General features: G+C 27.2%; 1 protein-coding gene across 2 annotated transcripts in view; it reads right to left on the bottom strand.

The window, feature by feature from the left end:
- Positions 1 to 332: 332 nt before the first annotated feature.
- The window catches only part of LOC148234057 (homeobox protein araucan-like), a 176,885-nt gene continuing 149,675 nt past the window's right edge, over positions 333 to 27,542 (bottom strand). For both annotated transcript variants that reach the window (XM_088188148.1, XM_088188149.1), the window contains exons 5-7: positions 18,878 to 19,568; positions 15,636 to 15,700; positions 333 to 2,273 (exon numbers count right to left, since the gene is read on the bottom strand). In XM_088188148.1, the coding sequence (XP_088044274.1) occupies positions 15,661 to 15,700; positions 18,878 to 19,568 (731 nt within the window). In that variant the 3' untranslated portion in view covers positions 333 to 2,273; positions 15,636 to 15,660. The remainder of the gene's footprint in view (positions 2,274 to 15,635; positions 15,701 to 18,877; positions 19,569 to 27,542) is intronic.

Here is a 27,542-nt window from a genome sequence, read left to right as displayed (position 1 = left end):
GACGTCAATTTTTATAATGATAATTTTTATTAATGAACACAACGTTTTAATCCCTAAAAAGATTTTTATATTATATTTGTATAATATATTAAACAAATATAAATGTCAACTGAAAAAAACAGGTTTTTACGCGTCTTTAGTTAGAAAACCAGTTATTTGTGTGCGATATATATTATAGTTATATACACTTGAGTTTTAAAGCGAAATAATTGTATTTGTATTGTAAATATATTCAGGCAAAACTAGTTTGCCACAATCAAACTGCTGATCTGTAAAGTGTCAATAATTTCAGAAATAATAAATAAATTATAAAATAAAATGAAACAAATAACGAGAAATAATATTATTTAATTATTTTTGTGTTATTCTATAAATACATAACGGGTCTCCAATAAGTACTTAGTTACACAATAATAGTCATCCTTAAAATATGTTTAATCCATTAATAAGTAAATACTGTGACAATATTCTTGTTCATTTAAAAACGTACAAACGTGGGAAATTTGATTTTTTAAAAGCCAGATTTTTACAATTGAAAATTTATTATTAATATGTATTTAAATCAATATAGGATATTGCAGGAAAAGATAATATGTAGTACAATAAATTCAAAAAGGCTATTACCCTTTCTTGTCATTAATTCATACGTCTAATAATACAATCGTAATAACTACTATATTTTTAATAAGTTGTGTATGTATATATACATACATACATACATATTTATACTATCAATTTACTGTACTTATTATCACAATAGAACTTGTTCGTTATGGATTTTTCTTTCCCAAACCAGGATTAAATCCGATTTAATACAGTTTTTTTTTATATTTCATATATGACAATGCAACAATCTCATTTCATATGTATGTATATATATTTTTAGAAAATAATATGTTTGAGTGTATTTTAAAATTATATAAAAACTGTACAAGAAACACACAAGAGGTCCCCACGAAAAAATATAATAACAAAAATGAAAAATATGCTATGTACAATTTATATTTAAAAATATAATATTTCATAATGATTTTTTCCATTTTTTCAATGTTAGTGGTTCGTTTTACATTTTGGGGTACTTTACTGGCATTTGCCTACGTATTTTATAATAGTTTAATCTCAAAAATTTACATCGTATTTAATTATTTATTTTTTCTCGGACGAACGCTGTATCTTTTATTTCTTCAATACTTCAAAAATATTACTATTAAAAAAAATCTGAATAATTTTTCAGGTCCCAAATGTTCATATAATATTTTTTATGATATCGACGCAATGATATTAAATTTTTTTGATCAAAATCGCAAGAGTACTATTTATATTATTTATATATAATATGGGTACAATACAATAGTGATAAATGAGTCAAATTTATAATATATAAACTGAATACATCTTTGTGCTCATAATTTTTTTAAATCATATTTTTTATATAATAATATAATACATTTTTTATTCACAACAATCAATCTTCAATTGCATTATTAAATATATATATAATACTATAATTTCTACATAATTTATTGTATCTATTCAAATAAATCACTTCTTTTTACGGCATCCATTAATTACGTAAAAATTTAATAATGCCGTATTACGTATTTTTTATTTAAATTTAAATATTAGATCATAAATGTCTTAACTAATAGATATTTATATGCATGTTATTTTTATTTATTTATATGTATTTTAAAAAATACATATAAGCATGGCATGATTTTCACTCATTATTTGCCTGATTAATAAAATAAATTTGATACATTCGTAAATAATATTAATTAAAAAAATCTAATTATTGTGTATATATAATTGTATCGTTTATATAATAATAGATGTATATAAAAAAATCAGCGTACTGAAATGCTTAAAAATACAAATCTACAATATTTCAGATATACAATCTTGAATTGCACATATCGTCTATCCGTATTACTTCTTATAAAATAGAAAATAAAAATTAGCATTTATATTCATATATGAATATAGAGCTACCACAAATACTTTAAAAAAATTGAAAAACAATATTTACTACAATTTCATTATACAAAATCAGTGATTTAAAAAGATTTTAAAAATCAGGACAAAGATTCAAGTGTGTCGCGATCAAACCGGGACTTATGGTAGCCCTATTTTATTTATTTATATATTTTTTAATATTTTACAAATTAAATATAATATATAAATTGACGATCTTGGTCATCTGTTGTCCTTATGCCTCATTGTTTTGTGGTCCAGTTAATGTAGTAAGGGCAACCAGTGACAAGATGATCAATCTGAAACAATAAAAAAAGAATAAATTTTTTATCAATTTTTCTTATAATAAAATCAATATTAAATTATAATGGATTTATAAACTTTAAATGCTTGCAAAGTAATGAGTAGATACTGCGATAACCTTTATGCATTAGTTTATTACGTCTCAAACATTTCAGTTGTGATGTGGGTATACCTATATATCCGCATTATAACCATTACAGGTAGTATAATATAATGCGGGCGTTAAAGTTAAACCAAACGGTTAATTGACGTTGATGTATTCGGTTTTGATCTCCTCCGTTTAGCGTAAAATATTAATAGTGTCCGTTGCAGGTGCTGCTTTGTGTGTATGTGTGTCTAGAAGAGGATCAAACCTCTTTACCATATTTAAAGGTTAACCTATTAAGTTCCTCGTAGAATGAATAATTTATTGCCGCTATCCCACTACAATAGGGCTTCCGCGGTGTCACCTGAAACTATACGCGCACCTGCGCTAAATTATTGCTCACGGACACGTTTTAAAATTTAGGGTTATTTTTTATAGTATGAATACTTTGGCCTCATATATATATTTTTGGACCAATGAATAAATTATTTGCTAATTTAAATAATAAAAATCGATCATGTCAGGTATATGCGATTTAATTATAATTTTAATTATAATTCCTAATTGTCCTAATTATACAGACGTTTGTTTTATGTTTAGAGATAAAATAAATAAATACGATATATGCAAAATTTGGTTCAGTGTCGTAAGAAAATGTAAAGATATTTTATATACATATTTTTTTACAGGGTCCTTAAGTAAAACTATGCATTATTTAATTCAATCGGTTATGGTAACATAACATCATATATCCTCTTCCTATTATTACCGCTTTCAATAATAATCCTAGCAATCTTATTAATATTTTAAATTGAGTAGCTTAAACCAGTGACTAAATTTGATATTCCAAATATAATCAAAAAATATATTTCAGTGCATTTAAAAATAATTGCATTTACGCAAAAATAGTTTTTAATTAATATTATATATGGCACTGATTTTATTTTAATATCTCACTATTTACGTAGTAGTTGTTGATTGTAATAAATCAAATGTTGCAACTGCAGATCTATAATGCATTATTTTAATAAGCTTTTTAATCAAAAGTTGTAATACATTCCTTAAAAATAATTTCATCGCCTTTATAAAATGTTAAATATGGGCCAAAAAAGTTTATTGAGATGATACGTGACTAAAATATAAAACCACGCCGATTCTCGGAAAAGTAGAAATAAATCTTAGAAAAGGTCCCTCATTCTCACAATGGGAATTGATAGCGTTTTTTCCCTCTTTCTGTGGAGGTTCTACGTCGGGAGACCTAGAAGAACAACCTTTCGGTTGTGTCGCCAGAGGAAAAAAAGAGCGAAATGAATGAAAATGTGTTTTTTTCCCTCCCAACAACAGATGCTATGGCCCTAACCCTCCGAAGGACTCTCCACAAACGAGATTGAATACCTGTTTTACTTAGGTCACTATGAGGCAGGAGTGACCAAGTAGACAATAAATTATTATGTCATTGTCTTAATAAATTAAAAGAATAATATCGTACAAGACTTGCTTAAATATTTTAGTTTAAAAATACGATATTTGCACTGTCAATTATATAAATGACATTTGCATCAATAGATAGATCAGAAAGTGGCAATATGCAATTTTTGCACAAAAGTTATAGGAAAAATTCGAATTATTTTAATGGTATATATTCTATTCTATAGAACTACCATTGGTTTGATACATGCAACATCACATTTTTTTAAAATATTTAATGACTGAATTTATACACTAATCAATATTTTTCGTTCTACAAATATGTACATAAATTTCTTAGAAGTATTTTAAAGAGACCAATATTTGATATTATATATTATACATAGAATACTTGATACAGTAAAATTATCTTTAAAATTTAAATGTGTTATTGTTAGGTGAATTCACATTTTATTAGACATCCTATATCGCATATTAAACATATAAGCAGACAGGTGTTCGCCATAAAGTCGATAAACGGAATTCGGTTTAGCGATACCATCTACACATTAACGTGTGCCGCACCACGGAGATCGTTTTCAACATTTTTTTCTGACGTGTATAACTAGTAGTACTAATTAAGAAATGATTCATTAACGAAATATTTTTGTAAAACAAGATTTACGCAATTAATGGGTAAACGTGCTGCGATTTCGCTCTCTGTTACAACCTAAAACAAATTGTTTGATATAATTACATATTACATACAAGTCTTCAAAAATTGATGAATATGAGGATTTGGTTCATATATAATTTTAATACAGGAAAAAACTTTTCATGAAATAAAATTTTATTGAAAATTGAATAAGAAAATTGTATTTTCTTAACACAAAATCATGTTTATAGTAAGTTTAAATTTTTAAAATTAAATTAATTTATGTGTTTATTAACTTAAAAATCCAATTTATTAATAAGTTTTTAAAAATATGAAATAATTTATAGTTTTAAATTGAGCTTGTTAACATGTTATTATTTAATAAAATTACAGATTTTTAGGCTAAAAATAAAAAAATAAATTGGTAAAAATCTAAGTAAATTAAAAAAATATTTTTATTTATATAGAGTGGCCACCAAATTATTTTTGTTAAACAATTTTAATTATTATTTTTGTAACAAAATTAATTTACTTTGGAATTTATTATTAAATTTTTTTTGAGAAACATAGAAAAGCTATTCGCACATATGTTAAATATGTTTATAAGCTGTAAAAGTTAGTTATAACAAGATGATGATAATGATTTTTTTATAAAAAACTTTAAATAATTGAATTTTATAAAAATTAGAATATCCAAATAAATAAAAATAAAGTGAAAGAACTTTTAGAATCTTTTTAAAATGTAATAATATGTTTTTATTTAAATATTTATTATTAAAAAAAAATGTTGATAACATCGATTGGATAACACTTAGAGCTTTTTTGACTTAATATATATAATCATAAACTGTAAAATTTAAGTATTTAACATTAAAAATAATAATTTTATTAAAATCTAAAAATGTCAATTATTTATAAGATCGCAAGCTTCGCTTTATAAGATAGCAAGTTTAAAATAATTTGGAACATATAATAATTATATGTTTTTATACATATAAGTATAACTTTTAATTATCACTTAATTATTTAACAATTAAAAAATAATAAAAAGCTTGTGTAAGGTTTGATAAGAAAAGGCATGTTTATAGACTGTAAAAATAAAATGATTAAATTTGCTTTATAAAATAAATTTAAAAGATTATGCTATACACTTTTTTTTATACATTTTTGATATAAATAAAAAAACTTTTAGTACCTACATAATTTTTTCACATATTTTCAGATATATTACAGCATAGTTATATTTTTATTTATATAAAAATAAGCTTTTTGTATTCAAAAATTGAGAAACATGGTTTGGGTTATAGCAAAGGATTTTCAATCTAAGTTTATAAACCATCTATATATTAAATAAATTAAATAAAAATGAGCTTTTTCTTATTCATAAAAAAAATGTTGGTAAACATCGGTCAGATAATAATTGAAGCATTTTCAATTTATGTTATATGATAATAAAATGTCAAATCAAAGGTACTAAATTAGGTATTTTTATGAGAAACATAAAATTATATTTTTTAGGATAACAAGTTCTAATTCTAAAAATAAATCGAAAGGATAAATAGAATAGTAATTTTTTTCATATTTTTTGACATATATATTAAAGTATATTTATATGTTTATAAAATATAAGCTTATTTTATTAATAATTATTTAATATACGTTGAAAAACTTTAATTGGAATAAATAAAAATAAATAATGTGCTATGTTTTAAAATAAATTGTGAAAGGTTATTGATTTAATCTATAAAACTGATTATTATCAGTATATTTTTTTAGAACACATTGTAGATTTTAGTATAAAAATCTATTTATGATTTATAAAAATACATTTTTATAAATATACTAATAAGCTAAATTTGTTTGGAAATATAAAAAAAATATTACGAAAAACATTTTCGACAAATCTTATTTGTTTTAACTGTAGAATTAAAGTTATTGATTTGGTTTGAAAAATTGATTAATTTTAATAATTTTATAAAAAGCTTAAATAATAATTAGCTCATTTTTAACACATAAATATTTTTAGAATATTTAAATTTAATATAATAAAAAACTTATTTATAAAGCTTTTTGACCTAAGTAGTATTTTATATAAACTGTAATATAATTGTTCTACTAATATATTGTTCTATAAGTAAGATATTTATCAAAAAACGCAAACACTGGCAATTTTCTAAGCTAAGTTTCATAATCAATGATTAGTGTATCTCATACATTTAATAGTTAAAATTTAATAATAGGACATGTGAAATGTGACAATCGGATTGAACTTAATCTGTTTTTACGAAGCTATTGCTTCATTGAAAATATTTTTTCTAGCCCATATACACTTTACAATTCTCTTATTTGAAATCATGAACTTACAGTTTTTCATAGTAGAAATTTTAATACTTTAAAGCCACTCTCCCGTTATTTTTCGTACTTAGATAGTCAAAGGGCTCACGTGGCCTTTCTACGCTAATCGATTCAATTATACCCATTGTCCGGTTGGGCTCCCCTGGCTACGGTCAGTTATCGCCACCCCAGTGACAGTGACAAATGAAGCGAGATCGGATCTGTCCGCCCTTTGGAGCGGTGACACTCTTCGTCTTCAGATTTCGCGCAGGGGCCTCGGGCGGCTACCTGAGGAGGGCGCTAATTATTCGTCGCCACCTTGCGACCGCATAACACTATATTTCACACCTGACTGCATCGAACGGCCGATCTCACCAGAATGCCAAAGTTCCGTTACAGGTTTGCCAAAGCAAGGCCAAAAACAGCAAGATCAAAAATATACTTTAAAAGTTTATTATTCGCTAATTTTTTTTTGACTTCAATCAAGTCTGCAAATCTACGACTAGTAAAAGAGACGCATATTTGAGATTACATTTTGACGTTTGCACATAAAGCATGAAACTGAAAAATATTATTTGCGTATAAAATTTCTATACCATGTAATGTATATTATTTTTTTTCTTTTATAAAACACAAGTGATCCTATTTTTTTGATTAGTAAATAAAAATATAATCGTATAGGTATTTAAAATAAGCAATATTAATCCCTATTAAAATTAATTAATTATTAGTGATTTTTTGAACTGCAACACAATATCCTTATTCATACAAAGTAAGAGGGCGAAAAAAGCTACTATATAAGAACGATCATAAACTGTTAAAATTATGGCATCATTATGCCAATCAATATTCATAAACGCTATTTTTTTATGAATATTAACTGATTATTTTAGCAACATAAAACCATCAAAGATGATTTAAGTACTATTGTTGAAGCTTAATGAAGAAGCTTTTATTTATTTTACAGTAAATTATACAGAACACATTAGAGTATAAGCTTGGAATTAGAATTAGTTACACATATGGCAAAAGCTAATCTACACAGATAAACAATAAATACCTAATTAAATGTAGCTATTTTATTTTTAGAATATAATAAAAACTTTGGTGACAGTTGGCGCTCAGTATATTTTATTTTAATTTTAAATTGTATTCATTTTATTATTATGTAACTAATTAACTATAATTTATAGTTTATCGCCGTATTCTTAGTGCTCAAAAAGAACTGCTTTAGAATTTTTAAATCTATTGAATTGAATGTAAAATTTAAATTAGTTAAAATAATACAGAAGCCATAGTATTTATAGATAATAGTTAACCAATTCTTGATTTTAATTTGTTTTTTAATAATGAGGCTTTTTTTAGTTACGTTGTATTACATACAATATACAATACTAATTATCTAAATAGTGTTTTTTAGTAATACGCAAGATATTTATAATAATAATTTCTATTGTATTTGTATTGTGTAATACTAATTATATTATAGAAATATACGATAATGTGTATGTGTATGTGTAGCGAACCATTGCGTGTTGGCAGGAAGTTAACCGTCCGTTACAGTTACAGTTATTCAAATACACAAATGCGTTTAAATAGATTTAAACCCGATAGAACGTGTCTATTTATTTAATGGTCAAAACGAACGAAAAACACTATTTAATAAATTAGATTAAAGTACATACGATCGTGTCATTGTTTTTACTCTAACGAGTCGATTATGGGCTGTAGGATATTGCACTGTTGTTATAAAAATCACTATGAAATTGCCGAGAATTTTTTTTTTATATCTTTTAATTTTAAAATAATGTAATTTATTTATTTTAAAACATAGATTGCTTAAAAAAAAAATTTATTATATTATTTTTAAATTTATTTCAAGATCCTCTAAAAATATTCCATTTGATACTAAGAGTTTTTTTGTGTTTCATTTAGTATTAAAAATTAAGCAAGATAACTATTGTTCAATTTGAATGCCAAAACTCAGCATCAAATCAAATTAGATAAAAAAAAATTATGAGCTTTGCTGAAAAATATTTTTTATAAAGTAAATTATAATTTTAAAATTTATAAAAATACTAATTTTACAAATGTGAATAATTTTTTTAATGATTAAGAATTTTTAGATTTTATAATTTGGCTTATTTTTTAATCATATTGTCTTGAAACTGTGGCATTAAAATTTTTGCGCTATTTTTATTTTAAAACTACTCTAAATACGGTTCATGCATCTGTAAAATGCCAAAAAATAATATGAGAAGCTTAAAAATTAAAAAATATTACTAGAAATATATACATCATTTTTTTATGAATATTTAATTTTTCAGATTCAATAAATTATTTGCTATTTTCATCATTTTATCTTAAAAATGTAACACAATAATTTGTTTATGATTTTTTAATTTAATCAGAATCAACTGAAAAATATATTTCATATGACATATTATTTTATAATTTATAGTATAAAGATAATATTTATTTTTAAAGCAATTAAGTGATTTATTAAAAAAATTATAGCACATATCTTACATAGTAATGTACAGAATTATATCACTTAGTGTCATATTGTTCCTTCTTTAACAATAAAAAACACCATAATGTATACATAAAAAGTCTCTTAGTTCTTAGAGACATTTTCTAGTGAAATTTTTACTATATTAGAAATAGGTTTATAAGTATGGAAATACATATTCATACTAAACTCCGTATGATCTGCAAGTAAATGGCAAATAAAATTAAAATCAAACCATTCTATTAAAATCTGTTGATGTTATTTAAAATTAGTAATAAAATAGTCATAAGATTACTATTTATTCATCATTATATATTGAGCAGATTTACACCAAAAATTAAATATTACTAATTTTTATAATTCAGACTGCTTTTTTACAGTTTTGTTTCTAGTATTTTTAATTAAGCACGCATTAAATTTAAAACCAAAGAAGATATGTATGTCATATTTTTTTTAAGTCAAGTGCTGCAAAACTGCTGCTTTTGCAGCAACTTATTTATGGGAGCAAAAACTTTTTACTTTAATCAACATAAAAGCAAAGCACATGAATTTAACGAGCCCCGAAATTACTTTGCCATCAACCAGTAAAAAAATTGAGTTCTTGTTTCAAAAATAAAAAAATATCATTTCTGTAATAATATTATTACGGTAAGTTATATTCTTCAATAAATTGATTAAAAACTATTTTAATTTTACCCTTTTACTTGATGGATATCTGTTCTAAATATTTTTTTGAGTAATAGCTGAAAAAGATTCCGGACCCCTGCACTAGGATATAGATTCAAATGAATCAAATTGTAAAACCTATGGTGCATATGATCATGGTTTAAATAAGTTATATACTTTTCACAAACAGCGGCTCTAAATCTAAGATCATTCAGTTCTCACGTCATCGAACTGTCAACTGGCATCCGAAAATAATAAAGTTTAATGGCGTCATTTTGTATATATGTATATGTGCATCTTTTTTTGGTACCTCATCCCGCGTCAGTGTCACGCCGGGGTTATAATCAGGTCGTCGAATCGAACCTCTCGCTTACACATACCCGTTTTCTAACTATGTTTTTGAACCGTGAATGAAAACGAGTTTTCGGTGGTGGTGCGCTATCAAAATGTGTTTTCATTAATGAGCCGGGTCCATTCATGGGTCCATCCATTCATTCATGTGCTGCTCAGCATCCTCCCGCTACACTCTGAATACATTATCGGACACACACATGCACACACAAATTTATATTAGTCATTAAGTTGAACGAAAGACACAAGTCGCACCTTGTCCCCTACAGGTACATATATACCTAGCTGTCCTTTGTGGATAAACTTTGAAATGGGACACAAGGAGGTGTGCTTGCTCGTTAATAACTTTATAGTCTGCGGTTACACGGTTCATATGCGAACAAACACCTGTGTGTATATTAAATGATAATTTCGATCAAAATACAAAATTTACAAGATGGCCCAGAAAAATCGTAAAAAAATTATCAAGGTCAAGAAAGAATTTTTAATAAGCAAAATGGTACTACAAAAAAAGTTATGTTCAGAAGCGTAACTAAAATTAATAAAATATACAACATGTGATCAAATTAGTCAACAGAAATTCGTTACACATTAATAATAAGTAAATCAGTTTGCCACATAGATATGATGCATTTTAGTTTTATTAGGATTAACTTAACTTAAAATATGGATCATACAATTTTGTGTATTTTAAGATTTAAATTGAGTTTATATTAAATACCAAAGCAGTATAAAAATCGCATTAAACGATGGTTGTTATATTTTTAAATTGTTAGAAGATTTTTTTATATATTTAGTATGTAAATTTTAATAGATTATATTTAAAGTTACAGATAAAAAGCATTTTCTGTTAATATAGGTATCATATTTTTTTTAAACATTGTAATAGGCACAGAAGCCATAAGAGAAAAGCACATTTTAATGTTTATTAGCCAAAATAAATGTACTCAGATTATAATTAAAATATTTATATTATTTGATTTTATTTATTTTAGCGTTATTATTTAATCCTGTAGTAATCCTTATTTGGTGTTTATAATAAAAATTAAATATAAGGAAAATATTGGACAAATATATGCATATTTAAATATTTTTCAGGACATCAATATTGGACCTTTCTAATAAATATTGCGTTAATCTAAACCGAAGAAAATCTATATACTTACTTACTAAATTTAATCACTAATTTTTTGTGTGTAATTTGAGTGTTAATACGTTATCGAATATGAGTATTATGTAATTATAAATAAATGCATCGCCCCTACAAAAATAAACATGTTTTATATTAAGAAAAGAGTGCTTTTGTTAAGTTTATAAAGAATAATGATTACGTATGTATATAACAATAAAGGATTTGATTCGAATGGCGTGATGAATATGCAAGAATGCTACGGAGGCGATTTATCGCGTCGAAAATCTCGAACCGGACAAACCGGGCGTATAAGCCCTCTTATATACAAAAATCTGACAGTGTTTTTTCCCGTGTTTATACTTACATACATAGATTGTGTGTGAACACACAAGACAGTGTGTGTATTTTTTGCGTTTATTTCGAGCCCAAATAAAATAATGGTCTCGGTTTTAAATAGAGGAACAGGAAATAATAACTTCACGACGCGTACCCCCACGTAACGACCATTATATTCTTAAATATATACATATGTGTCTTTTTTCCTGTTTTTTGTAGGGTGACACGTTATGGAGAGTCTAAACAATAATAACTGTCGTTGAAATGAGCCGAAGACATATTCATTGCTTCACTCGATGAAGTTTTCTTTTATAACTCGATCAAATGAAACTGAGATGAGAGAGTTTGGCAGATTAATGATGATTTTTTTGAGTAAATATCCACATGTGCTAGCAATATCTCACTCATATTATCAATATTTGTAATGAGGATTTTGTGTTACAGAATACAAATCTCATGCTGCTTAAAATATACGATCCATAATATGCACTTGAATATGACGATATAAACGTATAAACCGACGAAGTTTATCTTAGGAACACTTAAATATGATTCACTGAGTTTCTTTGTATATTTATGTAATGAAACATTTTTATGAAGTATTTTGTTAGGAAACACACTCGTTCATTGCGATCTATTATAGAACACTAACACACCTTTTGAACGCAGTATTTACAGAACAATTTTTTTTATTTAGTAAAGCTATTTATAAAAAAATATTTTCAAAGCAGTGTTTTTTACAATGAATTGTGAGTATTTTTATAAGATCACATTAATCCAATAAAATATTTTTTAATATAATACTGTAAATATAACAATTCTGCCTCTTTCAGACAACACTACAATTTAAAATCGAGCTTCAAATATATTTTTATTTTACTTAGGAGCCTTAACTACAATTTTTTACTTCAAATGTAAGTAATTAACCTCATAATAATTTTTAAAAATATTGCTAAAATAAATTAAATCAGATAAGGCATTTAAGATTATTATGTAAATTAGTAACTAACTAAATAATATTAGCTTAAAAATAGTTTATATTCTAAAAATATTAGTGACACATACATACAGAAAGATAGACATTAAGAATAGTATAAAAAATAACTTTTATAATAAAATCTTACAAATGTTTTTTAAATAAAGCAATAATTGCAAGTGGATTTTTAATGATGAACTATTTAATTGGATCGTATTGAAATAATATTATTATTAATATAATATTAAAAAAATTTATCTCCCAGATAAATTTTAATAATGGTGCATTTAAGAGTAACTCAAAAAACATATTTTATTCTGTAAATTTAGTACACAGACAAACATAAAAATACATATTAGATATAATTCAGAAAATAATATGATTTCAATAAATTACTTGCGAATGTTTTTTTTATAAGAATAGCAATAATTATGATATTTAAAAATAAAGCAATCGTTACAATTTTAAAATTATGTATTTTTAATGGTATATTATGGACAATTTTATTATATTTTTTTAATATACATATCATATATTGTGAATATGACATAAAAAATCTAATTTTTAGATAATTTAAAATATAGGGCATACAATAGTAGCCCTGAATATTATACATACAAATAACTAGCTACATAATAAATATTATCTCTGAAAAATTTAGTGACACAGCCAAAAAGAGAAATACGTGTAGAAAATATTATAATAATAATATAATAAATTGCTATTTTTTTTAAAGCAATAGTTCCATTAAAAAAATTAATTTTTAATTGAATATGATGTAAAATTTTGATGGTTCGAATTTTAATACTAATATTGTAAATATGATAAAAAAATAATTCTAATCTCTCAGACAAATTAGAAACACAATTTTAAGAATGATGCAATTAAGATAACATATGAGCAAAAAAAAAGGTATATATAATACATAATATACTCTCAAAAATAGTTAAGTACTTTAAACAAAATCACAGACAAACATAAAATTACATATTAGGAATAATTTAGAAAATAATTTGTTTTTATGCAAATGATTTTTAAAAAAATAGCAATAATTATAATATTTAAAAAAAAGCAATAGTTACAATTAAAAGAATATATTTTTAATGGTATATTATGTAAAATTTTATTTTTTTCTAAATTTGATAATATTGTAAGTATGACAAATAAATAATACTAATTTTTCAGACAAATTTAAAAAAACTTTTTTTTTAAATGGGGCATTCAATAGTAGCCCTGAATATTAAACACCAAGCAACTAACTTTAATATGTGTATAATAGATATTATTTAAAAAAAATATTTACAATAAATTACTAAAAAGGATTTTCTCAAAAATAAAAAAATAGTGATTTATAATAATAAAAGTATTAAACACATATTTTGATCAGTATATAAATTTTGAGTAATTGTAAAGATGATGGTTATAAAAATTGCATATTTTAATTAATCGTTTATAAATCTTTAATTGATACGCAGCACTTGTATTTTAATCCATCTAAAATAGAGCAAATATTGACAAAAAATAGCGATTTTTATTTTATAACTATATTTATTTTTATCTTAATAAAATACTATATATATTTTATTCCTTTGATAAATTTTGAGGTATATATACGCATATTTTTAGCAAAGCATTTTTATGGTTGTTAAAATACAACACTTTATATTTTTGATTGATGAAAATAAAAACTTATTTTTAATTTCAATAAATTTTTAATAAGCTTGATTGTAAATTTAATTTTAACAAAGTAAATTTTTTTATTTGCTGCATATGAAATTTATTTTTATTTTTTCAGTTACGTTTTATATTTTATTTTGCTTACAACGCAATAAGATTTCTATTTTTTATTTTTTTTTAACAATGTACGTGTTTCTTTATTACAATAATATTTTGTTGCAGATGCTCAACAGAATTTATAAATTTATTTTAGAATGATAAATATTAAATCTTGAAATCATTGATTTATATATATATATATATATAAAAATAACAAATTTCATTTTAATCTATTGATATAAAAAAATATCGATGTATTGATTGATTTCTTGAATTGAGTATAAAATATAAAAAAAAGAGTTTATCAGACATTGAAAATAATTGGTATAAAAAATGAATTTAATTGCAGTTATAAAACCTAAGTTGAAGAATTCATTGACTATTTAAATATGATCATAATGTTTTTCGTAGTATGGAAAAACCTGATTGATCACGATTGTCCAAATTCATTTTAATTAGCAGTCTGAAAAATCCGTCTCCTATATTCGCACACGTAACGTAACATTTTTTACAGTTGATTTTCTGGGGCGTGGCACAATGACGCCTACTCATTCATTCTCGAAAATAAAAAAAATCCATTCAGATATCTTTTTAAAATACTTTTTTTCCATAATTTAATTTCATCATATTATAATAAATTAACTCTCGGCGCGCGTGCCTCTAACCCAAAAACCGTTATGAACAAACACGCGATTCGGAACCCCTGCTATACAAGACACATTTAAATTATTTTACCAAACTAGTTTTTTGTGTATCATTTCATTATATTATTATTATTAATTTGGTTAAACTAATCGCTGCCTTATGAAAATCGCCAGTCTCAGCACGAGGCATTTAATGTCCGTCATTAATCATGCTAGTTATACTACGCGCCCACGTGATATTTATTTTGCAAACATGTCGGAGGCGGTCACTAATTTCAATAGTGATACGATAAATTATTGGTGGATTCCTGAATCGGTTTTTTTCTGTACGATCAGAACATACTAACTGAAACACGTTCTAACCAATGGTCTAAAAAGGTTAGAAGAAGATCGACCTTTAACTACAGATACAGTTTTCAAGGCTTATTTTTAATTTTGTTGATAAAATTGATTTGATAAGAAACTTTTATAAAACAGCACTCACCTTTTTAACTAACAACGATTCAGACTCAAATAGGTGACTCGTAACCGTTGCTCAGATGTTGGGAACTGAAACAGAAATTTTTGCAATATTTTTAAATAATGTCTAGAGATGTTTCTATTAATATTAACAATATAAACATTTTAGTACATATATAGCTCAGATTATGTGTGTATTTTTGTTATATATGAATAACATGTCTATGCACAAAATTATGTAATTAAAAATTATTAAAATATTTCCTTTATTATTTATTAATAGGTTGTTCATAAAATTTTGACCGATTGAAATTTATGTATATTACTTTTCGCTATTTATCTGTCGCGTCAAGAATTTGTGTTTTATCGCTTTGAGTCAAGTTATAAACGGTTATGAATTTAGATTTAGAGGCTTGCGTGCAATTTTCAGCTTGAATTTTAAATTTTGTCGCAATGCATCTCAAATACCACGTCACGTTTTCAATGAACCATTATTATTTATATTTATAAAAAAAAATATTAGAAAGAGTATGTCAGATATAATCTGCGATTTAGTAAGAGTAAAGAGCAATACAATGAGAATTATGTTATGAATAAAATAATAGAAATACCAACGACCCTTAATCCGTTATGAAAATAGACATCCGCCCTTGAGAAATGTAAGGAAGCCCTTGAGGCGCTTTGCCTTAGTCCATATAGGTCTCAAGTAAAATTATATATTTATGTATATGTATTATAATTTAAAGTATATTCAATAATGACGTAGTAGAAAAATAAATATTTAATTGCTGAACAAAACATTTTTTGATTATTATTTAGAATATGTCTCAAAAAAAAGTAATTAATACGATTAGATGTAATGAAGCATACGAAAGCTTTTTTATTAACTAGTGAGAATTTTCCGTCTATTTTTATTGTACACGGAAATAATATCAAGAAATTGTAAAAGTACTTTATTCATATAATGATTTTTTTTGATCAATCATCAAATATATAAATACATGAAAAAATGTTGATTGTATGAGTTAAAGGTTATAAAAGTGTTATATTTATAAATATAAAAATAATTATTGCTACAATAAATTTTATTGTGTCGCGGTAGTAAATTATATATCTAATATAATGCTACAAATAAAAAAAACTTATAATAAATATTTTGTTAAAATGCTTAGAAAAATATTTTAATAATACCAAACTTGTAATTTGTAGTTTTTAATATGAATAGTAGAATTTTCTTTTTATATTTATTTGTAATTCTGAATATTTTATTTAGTATGTAAAAAGTCGACTATCAAATCTTTTTATAATATAACTAAATTGCACTTAATGACATATAATGGCAGAAAATAACTTAATCCAATAAATTCAATCAAAGTATGGACGATCAATTAAAAATATATAAATTTGCATTTAGAGGTCAATCATATAAATCTAAAATCCTAGCTCGGTTTTTCATTACAGTATGAACTATAAGTTACAACGTAAACCTTAAAAATAACACTTGATATATCCAATTTTTGGATTTGAACTATTTTATTACTAAATCCATGCTAAATTTTTTACCAAAAAAAAATATTGTTTAATAAATAAATTTTCATTCAGATTTTAATTATATAATTTTTAAATCCTTACTTTTTTGTTACAATTAAAATCATCGCGAAATACATTCAATGGTTCAATTTTAACTATTTAATTCGATTTTTCATCACACATAAACCTTTAAATTTGTACGAGATAAATCCAATGTTTATATTTAAAACATTAAAGTCCCTATTTAATTATAGTCATATTTTAAACAAACGACTATGTAGTAAATCTTAAAATCATCACAAGATACATCTAATAATAAATACAAGAGCCATTTAAATGTCAATCATTAGAGTGTAAACCATAGAATATAAAGTAAATCTTTAAATTATCACTAGATATATCTAATTATTAGATTTAATCCATTTACTTCCTATTGTGAGTGATTGATTATAGAGTAAACATTTAAATCAACACAGGATAATATATTCAATAATAAATACATAAATTTGCATTTAGATTTCAATTATATATTTCTAAAATTTTTGCTCGCTTTTTCATTATTGTGTGAACTATAGTTTATAAAAAAACATAAAATTATCACGAGATGAATTTAATAATTAGATTTAAACCATTTAATTACTAAATCGATTTTTGATGTGAAACTAAAAATCATTACGTTAAATACATTAATTTCCATTAAGATTTCAGCCATATAATTCTCTAATTTTTGCTCGGTTTTTCATTACAGTGAGAACAATTTGATATAGACTAAACCTTAAAATCATTAAACAAATTATTTCTAGATCCTGGCTCAATTTTTGATAAAAAAGTTACAAGATATATTTATAAAAAATGTTATGAATTTGCATTTAGATGTCAAGCATATAATTTTGCAATTCTAGCTGGATTTTTCATTACAGTGTTAACCTTGAAATAATCACGAGATGTATCCAATCCAATAATAATAAATAAACCATTTAATTCCTAAATCCATACTTGATTTATTAAACTTGAAATCATTACGAGATTTATCTAATGATGAACAGTTTTCCATTAAAGTGTAAACTATAAGTAATAAAGTAAACCTTAATATGAATATTATAATTACATTTGAAATATTTAATTATGAGTAAGCTACAGGTTATAAAATTAATCTTGAAATTATCACGAGATATGCTTTGATTCTTGAATCCTGAAACTTGAAATCTTCATAATGATCAATTTGCATTTAGATGTTAAAGGTACGGTTTGTTAGCATAGTGTGAACGATCGGTTATAGATGAAAATTTGAAATCATCACTATATCTATCTAATAATACACACATTATTTTTTGTTTTGTGTCATAATGTAAACGATCAATTATAAAATAAAACTTAAAATTATTTATTAATGAAATTCTATCGATTTTTTTAAATTATATTTATAAATTAATACTTTACACAATAGTGGACAGTTAAATTGATATGTCAAAGCTTTATAGCTCATGATAGAGAGGTCATTAACTTAAAAATTTATGACGCCAGAGCTCACTGTACAAGTTCTTACATTTTTTTTTTGATATATAGGATTAAATTATGTGTTAACATAACCTATTTTGATTTTTAAACTAGTTCATAATGTTATTGATTCTGTGTAGAAAACAAATAGTGGGTGGATTGAAATTTTTTAATCAACATTTTCTGAACAACTTAAGAATAAACATTAAAGGTCCGTCCTCGAGAGAGTCATCAACTAACCTCTTATAGAAAGGTTTGAAGGCGGCGTCGGTGGGGTGGTGGTGTGCAGCATACGCCTCGTGGCGCATATACGCCGGCGAGCCGTTGTAGTTACTGCTGCCACCGTTGGGGACGAACTGCGGATGATGAGCTGCTGCTGCAACCAGCCCGTTCGCCACGCTCGGCAGCTTCATACTGGGCGGCGTCTGCGGCGGCGTGTCCGTCTGGACCTCCGAAAACCCCGCCGTTTGCCCGTTTCCCTGAACCCCACTATGGTACTGTCCTCCAAGGAACCCCCCGTATCGACTATGGGCCATCCCAGGCCCTGGACTTGCGCCCGAATTGGGCAACGCGAAACTGTTCATGCCCATGTTGACGTTCATGTTGTTCATCATGTTCTGCTGGTAGCCCCCCGACCAGGCGTGCTGGGCGACGCTGGGCGGAGGAGTCTTGCAAGCGGCCGTGTCTGCCAAAGACCAGATCTTGGGCTTGGTGGCCGGAATGGGCACGCCGCAATCGGACACCCCTGGCTTCATCTCGTCCTTCATGGCGTAGCCCAGCATCTGATGGTGGTGCATCCCGTGGGCGTGCTGTTGATGAGCGTGATGGTGTCCCATAAGCTCATCCGACTTCCTCCCGTCGTCGGTCAGGTCGTCTTCGTCGTCTAACTGCTTCCCGTGCTGCAGCTCCGACTTGACGTGGTGCATCGAATCTGAATTCAAATAAAAAAATTAGGAAATGAAGCGATTCCCCGCAGCTATTGATGAATGACTATATCTATAGAGACAGATGGAGCGTGTTTGGATCTCGCACAGCGGGACTGACATCATACCCTGCCTGTATTTTACATTACCATTAAATTAAAATAAATTTATACGCGACCGACGAAATGCTTACACGGACGCGTGTATGTATATATGTAGTAGAAAAAAATGCTTTTTTGATTTCCTGTATGATTTTTTTTTATTATACGCCCGTGAACACGAAGAGGCATCTAACGATGGCGCCCGATAAGCGTACAGCAAGTCGACCATTCCGACAATTAAAGTGCACGTAATGCAATTAAACACACAAGTGTTTACAACATTGTAAAAATGGATACATGGGTGCACGCATATGTATAAGCGACACAAACATCATGACCTTTTCATAATCATACTGATGTTTCTCAACTTGTAGAAATTTCTGGTGGCCCACAAATATTTGGCGTCCATTTTAAAATGCTATGCTAAGAATTCCTGCACTTGCAAGTGGCTAAGCCCATCGTTTGTTAATATAGTATTGTTATATTTCAATCAACTATATCTTATCTCATTGTAATGAAAAATTTTAAACACTAAAAAATGGTGAAAATGAAAAAAAATCTTTAACAACAATAATAGTCAGAAAAATAATATTAAAGATACTGAAAATAATCCAGAAACAAATACAGTTCAGAAGAAACAAGGAATAAAAAATGTGCGTCACAAATAAAAAAATAAATAAAAATATTTCTAGGCATTTTAATAAAAATGAAAGTTCGTTTTCGCTAAAGCCTCTAGAAGTGAACTATCTCCATAGCCAATGTGTATGGTATGCTGGAATTGAAATAATATCGGAATTTTCAATACCGGTGTGTCAATACCGGTATTAAACGGTATTTACACTATTATTATTTTAATTAATTAATAATAAAAAGTCGATATATAATTTAGTAAGTATATCATAATACCTTTTAATATTTACTATGATCCAACATGGGTGATTAGGTTTTGTAGAAATTTGTGATTTGTATATTTTTTGTTTGAAAGTCGAACTGAATGTTAGTTAATTCTGTGATTTATGCTTGCGATTTTTCAAAAAAATCCAAGGATTGTAGAGTCGGAACATTTTATTTAAAGATAACGAATAAAAATGCGTTAATTTTATATATGTAACTATTCTAGTATTCGTTTTGGTTTTATGAGGGAAGGGGGGGGGGTAATTATCAAACAGATCAAATCTCAACTTAAGTTGCTGACTTTTATTAGCAATTATCCGTCTGTTTGTTCATGCATATTTTGTGTTTCAAACAATAATAAGCCTTTAAACAATCTTCCTTACATTCAGGTTCTTCTAAAAATATTTTATACGCCGAACTTTTTTTGTGTTGTCCACGATTACTAATAAAATCATTAAAACAACTGTGTTTAAATACTTTTTTGTCCCATTTATTTCTTTACTTTCAAGTCAGGAAAAAGATTTTTTAATTTATAAAAAATTAAAAAATATAAAAAATTCAAGAAATAATGCCAGTGGCAGCGTAATTAAGAAATTATTTATTACGTTTTTATTTATTTTTTAATCTAATCGTATTATCACATTGTGAACAACCAAAACTCTTAAACGAAACGAAGTGTTTATGAAGGTATTGAATATCCAATTCCCTCTTCAACCTTACTTTACCGTAACAATAAATAATTCGTAACAGCAGTCGCTTAAAGTCGCATAAATCTGCTTGAAGAGATGATTTCTTCTCGCATAAAATATTTTATGTTTGAACTGAGTTATCTATTATTCAATCAAGTCTTGAATGTTAAATATTATTTTAAAATAAATATAAATTCTACCTCAATTAAAAATACTTTAATTGCAACAATCAATCGCTTAGGATTTTCTTTAGGTACATACACAATTTTATTAGACTTATCTTTATAAAAATATAACCATTATTATCTAACATAATACTTGTAAGAAACTTATCTAAATATTAAAATCAAATCTATATGTATTAAAAAAAATACAAAAATACTAGCCCACCCTACAGAAATTAAATTCCACACGACACACATAAGCGTATATTTTACAATGTATAAATCACAATATAATGATTTATTTGTTTAAGTACAGCCACGATGACATAATATAAACAATCGTGACCATAATTTGTAATTTCGAATGTTCGACTTGATACTTTACGATCTCATGATGATTTATGTCGGTTTGTTTAAGTGTTTCCGTCTCTTTCTCTCTCTCTCTCTTTTCTATCACACTCAAAAACCAATAATCTAATAATATATTACACCTATTTTATGTTGTTTAAATGTAAATTTATTTTAGTATTATTTATTACGTATGATGTCACAAAACAAACTTTTAGTTTAGGCGATAAATATTGTAAGCTTTTTAAAGATCATTTGCTCTTATGAATATTTTCAAATCACGTGACACCCTATTTTTATATGTATGTATATAGTTATATCATATGTGTGCTTAAATCGTATTTGGATATAATGCATTAAGATTATCCATTGAGTGATTATCCGATTAGCAAAGTGAAAATACCACTTGTGGGTCTCACGACCACCCCTGGTTAGACTGGCAGCTTCTCTCTCTCGCTTTTGGGGCGAATTTATTTCTTATTTTCACCCTCTGGCTTTTATTTAGAAGCCAAACGCCATGCTATCATCCCCCATTCTGCGGAGCTCTTGCATCACTACAGCCTGCTTACAAAGTCGTTTAATTCAAATTGTTATGCTATTAGGTTTATAAGGAGAATTTGTCTGCATATATTTTAAGATAACCACATTTGTATAATATATACAATTTAATTTAATTTTTTTTAAGGTTTAAGAACAATAGGTTGAATTTAAAAAATGCTACAAATATATAATTATTGGAGTGACCTATATATAAATATTTAAATAGATATTAAAACACCTATAAAAAAACTAGTTTTTATTTTTATATATATGACTGTTTTTTTGTAAATAGCATTGCTTTTATTTAAAAAAACTGCTTAAAAATATATATTATTACATAGTATAAATTTTATTTTAGATTATTTTATTTATACCAAAATATTTATATATTTTGTAGCAGATTTTATACAAAAAACTTTTAACTCATTTAATTTATTATTGCCTATAATAATTTGAGCTAATTAGTTCGGTAATAACATACGATTGCTGGGTGTGGAGTAACACTAGTAATTCTTTTTTTTTCATAGCTCTAATTCATTTAAAATAGAGCGATAAAATCGAAATAAAACATATTGCTAATACTAACTTTAAAAATCTTAATATTAATTTATCTCTAAATTATTATCGTTGCTTTAATTTAAAATTTAACAACCAGTCGTATTTTTACCATTGATATCTAAGTATTTTTTTTTTATTTCTGTTTTTATGCATATTCCTAAATTTTAAAAAAATGGGACGCTAAATTTACCATGGCAGAATTTTAATAAAGTGAATAATTGATTGAATTGGAAACTACGGCAACTAAAAACATCTGTCAAATGGTAGGTAATTGGTTGGATATCAGTTAGTTTCAGTAAAAATAATGTTTTGGCTGCGGAAATGAAAACAAATCTTACTCAAACTATTTATCAACTAGCCGAGAAACTAAGCCAGTCCGATTCAACAGTGCATACACATTAAGCAGATTAGGAAGGCTTGGAGTCAATGTGTATGGGCCTAACACAAATTGAGCGAAGAAAACAAATTGACACGTATCTGCATATCTTAAGAGATTCTAGATCTTAAATCCGAGTCACCTTTTACAAATCATAACATCAAGATATATTTGAAAGTCATGGTTTGATTTCTCAGAAATTTTTATTACATATTTAGAGTTATATCTTTATATTTTAATTAACTATCAGTTTTGGTGGTAAAAATATAATGCTAAATCATTCACAATTTATTTTGCGTAATCGTCATTTAATTAAAATTTTATAGTTTCAAAGTTAAGTGATTTAAAAAAATGCGGATAAAAATAACTATCCTTAGTAAAGATAGAGTGATACTGCAAAAGTACCAACGTGATAGTGAGTAAAATTAAAATATGTATGTTATCGTATACCTGCCAAAAAATTAGACAAATCGACACAATAGCTAATTTATTTGCTTTGAGTGAGTTATAAATTTATAAAATGTACTATATTTGTTGTAAAAGTGGTTATAGATACAGGGGAAAATGTTTTCAGACAACTGTGCGAAGTCTGGAAAGCCAAAAGGGGTGCTTTTTATATTTTGAAATGGAAGGTATTTACTTCATCGAACAGTGAAGTAAACTAAACCTATTTTTATTATGTATAATTGAATTGTGAGCTTTGAATAATATTATCTATTACTAAGTGGCGTGTTTTTAGGGGCGTCGTTTTATAATTAAAAAACATCCTACATTATGAAAATACAATTTTTATTGAACTTTACTTGGAATTAAAAAAATGCAATAAATTAGCATATTTTAGTAGAAGAGTATTTTTTGCCAGAACACAACAGTTGGCTGTCAAAAGTGCACAGTGTTGCAAGGGCACACTGCGATCGCGCCGCAGGGTCCCCTAAGTGAGTCGTGACCCATCAAATAACGTTTTCCGAAGGGGGGCACCCCAGAGTCCCTAGGCCTAAGGGCCTAATGAAATTCACACCCTCTCCGACCCATAAGGCTTTGGCTTCGCCCGCCGAGAGGGGAGACGAATTAAGATACTTATCCGGCAAATTATTTTCATTCATTACCGAAATCATCGCTTCCCGCCCCCGAAGTTTCGCGCTGATTTTTATCGCGGCCCGTTAACAAAACCCCCGAAACGGGCCTCCGGCGGTTTACTCGTGTCGGAAGCGATTTTACGATTTAATAACCTTGCGAATTTACAACGAACGAACGAGATCAGCAAGGATATTAAAAAAGAAAGAGAGAGAGAAAAAGGAACTGTGATTACAAGCGAAATTGTCAACATAATAGGTCAATGAGTTATTTAATGACACAATTCGTAGAATAATGCAATGTCAAACATATTTTCATCTGTACTGCTATAAACATTAAGATTTTCAAAATCTTAAAGAATAATATTTTAATGACATTCATTACCATTAAAATTGCATATAAGTAGTTTATTGAAAAGAGTATAAAAATTAGGAAATCAGAACGAACCGTTGATGTTTTTAAAAAATCAATACGTCTTTTTTAATTGTATTTATTAAACACAGGCAATTTCATTTTAAATAGATTTTTTTTAATAAATTACCAATAAGGTATCATAGCTTATTTATTTTTTTGTAAGATGTTAGCCCAACATGGGTTATAACTGAGATTTTAAATTATTTGTAGTTTCTAACGTATGTGGTGCTCCTATTGCTTTGCATATATTAGTCTTGTCATTATCAAAGCAAAAACATAAAGGACTATTGTACTTTTTAAGCACAGTTAAGTAATTGTTTTATTATCATATTATTTTAATTATGAACCCCAGTTTAATTAAATGTCATTAATAAAAAGTATTTACATTATTTTATAAGTAAAGCTTATTACATATTTGATGCAAATATATATTTAAAAAAAAATATGAAGCTCACTTAAATTTTGCTTTCTGTGCTACAGAGCCTAAAATATTTCCAATTCTGTTCTTTACAAAATAATTATTGTAAATAAATTTAAAGCTTTTGGTATTTATTTATTTAAATACAAATAATACCATATATAAAGAAAAAAATCTTCAAAACACTTGAAAAAAATCTTGAATACTTTAACCATGTTATATATGAGAAATGAAAAATAAAAATAATATAATTTATTTTGCAGAAAAAACTAGATGATACAAACATGGTAGTATAAGGATGTCGAGGCTCAGATATTTTAGAAACTGGTTTATATACAGCAAAGTCTGCAAAGATTAATTGAAGTGACACCGGAATAAGAAGAGCAGTCTAGCAGTAAAGAAGGATCTTTATGTGAATTTTAAGATCTTATACATTGTAATACAAGTCTAGTTGAAGGAACGTCGCGAATCTTCTCGTCGCACAGAAAGTTATTATTTGGGTAGGTAAGGTAGATGTTCCAAATAAGACCCTATCCGAGTCATAAAGTGGAGAATCTTAGCAGCAATATTTGGCAGCAGGAAGTCGGAGTCATGCGGCTTGGTCCGACGCAGGTGAGCGTCCAATATGCGGCTCAGAAGCAATAAACGAATGAATAAATCGGCCGCCCCGCGGCGGGGCCTCGGGGGCCTTCGCCGGCGCCGTGCGGGGCCCCCTGCCCCGCCACATCGCGCCCGGCCCGCGCACATAAAACACTCTGGCGCCCTCGCCCCCGCGACGTGCTGTATGAAATATCTTTTTTCAAACGACCCCACTTTGACGGCAAATAAAGTGAAACCGAGTGCAGCCCCAGCCTCCGTAATGAAAAGCGAGACGCGCCTCTTCCCACGCGAGAGACCTTTTTGCCACGGTGGGCCCTCAGCCCTAGTGAAAGTCCTTCTTTCCCCTAGTAGGCTAGACGCGGCAGCGGCGACGGCCACGTGTCTCAACACTTTGGGTCTTTGTTATGTACCCATGCACGCGGAGTGGCTGGGAGGGCCATTTCGCGCCTAGGATTCACAGAGATGAACGTCTTTGTGCTCTTTGAGTCTCGCCATAGGGAGGTGATAATAAACGGGGAGGTACGAATATCGCTACAAAAAGAAACGTGAATAACTCTGCTACGTTCTACATTTTTTTATGGGTATCTAAGGCGAGATGTACGTAGTAAATTCTTACATAAGTAAGCATTTAAGTAGACTACAAATGAAAATTTTAAGTGATATTTTATTGTTAATTAATAATTGACAAACACGTCGACCACAAAATGAAATAGGTTATCAATTAGCTATAGGGGTCGAATAGATGTCGGTTTCCTAAAATCTATAATTCTACCATCGTAGCGGCCCAGCTTTAATTCTGCGGCTGAATAATAGAAATCGCGCAGATGATTGTTTTTCCCCGGGTGCCAGCCGATTCTGGGGAGAGAGAGAGAAAGTGTGAGAGACTTGTCAGCCGCGGGTGGGCCGCAACGCGCGTGTGGGGAGCCCTATTCGCTCCATGGGAAGAGTGACAGAGGGGTGAAAGCTCTTAATATTGACGTCCGTGTAGCACGCAGGAATGCGTGAGGGGAAACTGGATTTGTGTCGGGGAAAGCGTCGGTCCGCAAGGGAAAGGGATAAATAAAAGCTGCCACAATACGTACATACGTAAGCGAATGTGTGCTGCACTATATTATATAATATGTAGTATGTGCGTTTATGATTTTCACCTCTAACTCAATCTATGTTCCGATAAAATCATCATCTTAAAAATCAGTATTCAATGTATTTTACAAAACATAGAAATAAATTCTTTAGTGTGATTAATGTTAAAGAATATGATTAATTAATTATAAATTAATTAGATTACACATGGGGACCTATTTTCTCGAAACACAAATATTCTAGAAATAATAAATAATATTGGCTTTTATTGGCCATATTTACGAAAATTTGCATTAAAAATTCTAATAACTTAAATGATTTTAGCAAATATTTGCGTATCCTTAAGAATTTATTATAATGGATAGATTTAATTAATTTTTTAACAGGTTTGCTTATAAAAGCTTAACTTATTGTTATTTTTAATTGCTTACCAGAAAAATTGCTCTTTTAAATGCAATATATCATTAATTCACTATATAATATATTATTCAAAATTAATCAAAATATATCTGCGGTTTTAGAAAGTAACGTATATAATAATATATAATATTAAATTATATCGGTTTTTATTAATAAAGAATGCATAGCAAAAAAAATAATAAAAAATCAAATTAAGTTAATAACCAAATCGATTTGTTAATATCATATTTATAAAAGCTCAAATTAATGCTAATATAGTCGAAATTTTTAATTTCCAATCGGAAATGTCACTCTTTAAAAATA

The sequence above is a fragment of the Plectrocnemia conspersa genome, unplaced genomic scaffold (genome assembly GCF_051122295.1).
Source record: "Plectrocnemia conspersa isolate PC_06_02 unplaced genomic scaffold, ASM5112229v1 ptg000006l, whole genome shotgun sequence".
Classification (NCBI taxonomy): Eukaryota; Metazoa; Arthropoda; class Insecta; order Trichoptera; family Polycentropodidae; genus Plectrocnemia; species Plectrocnemia conspersa.
This window is presented reverse-complemented; position numbering and strand designations above follow the sequence as displayed.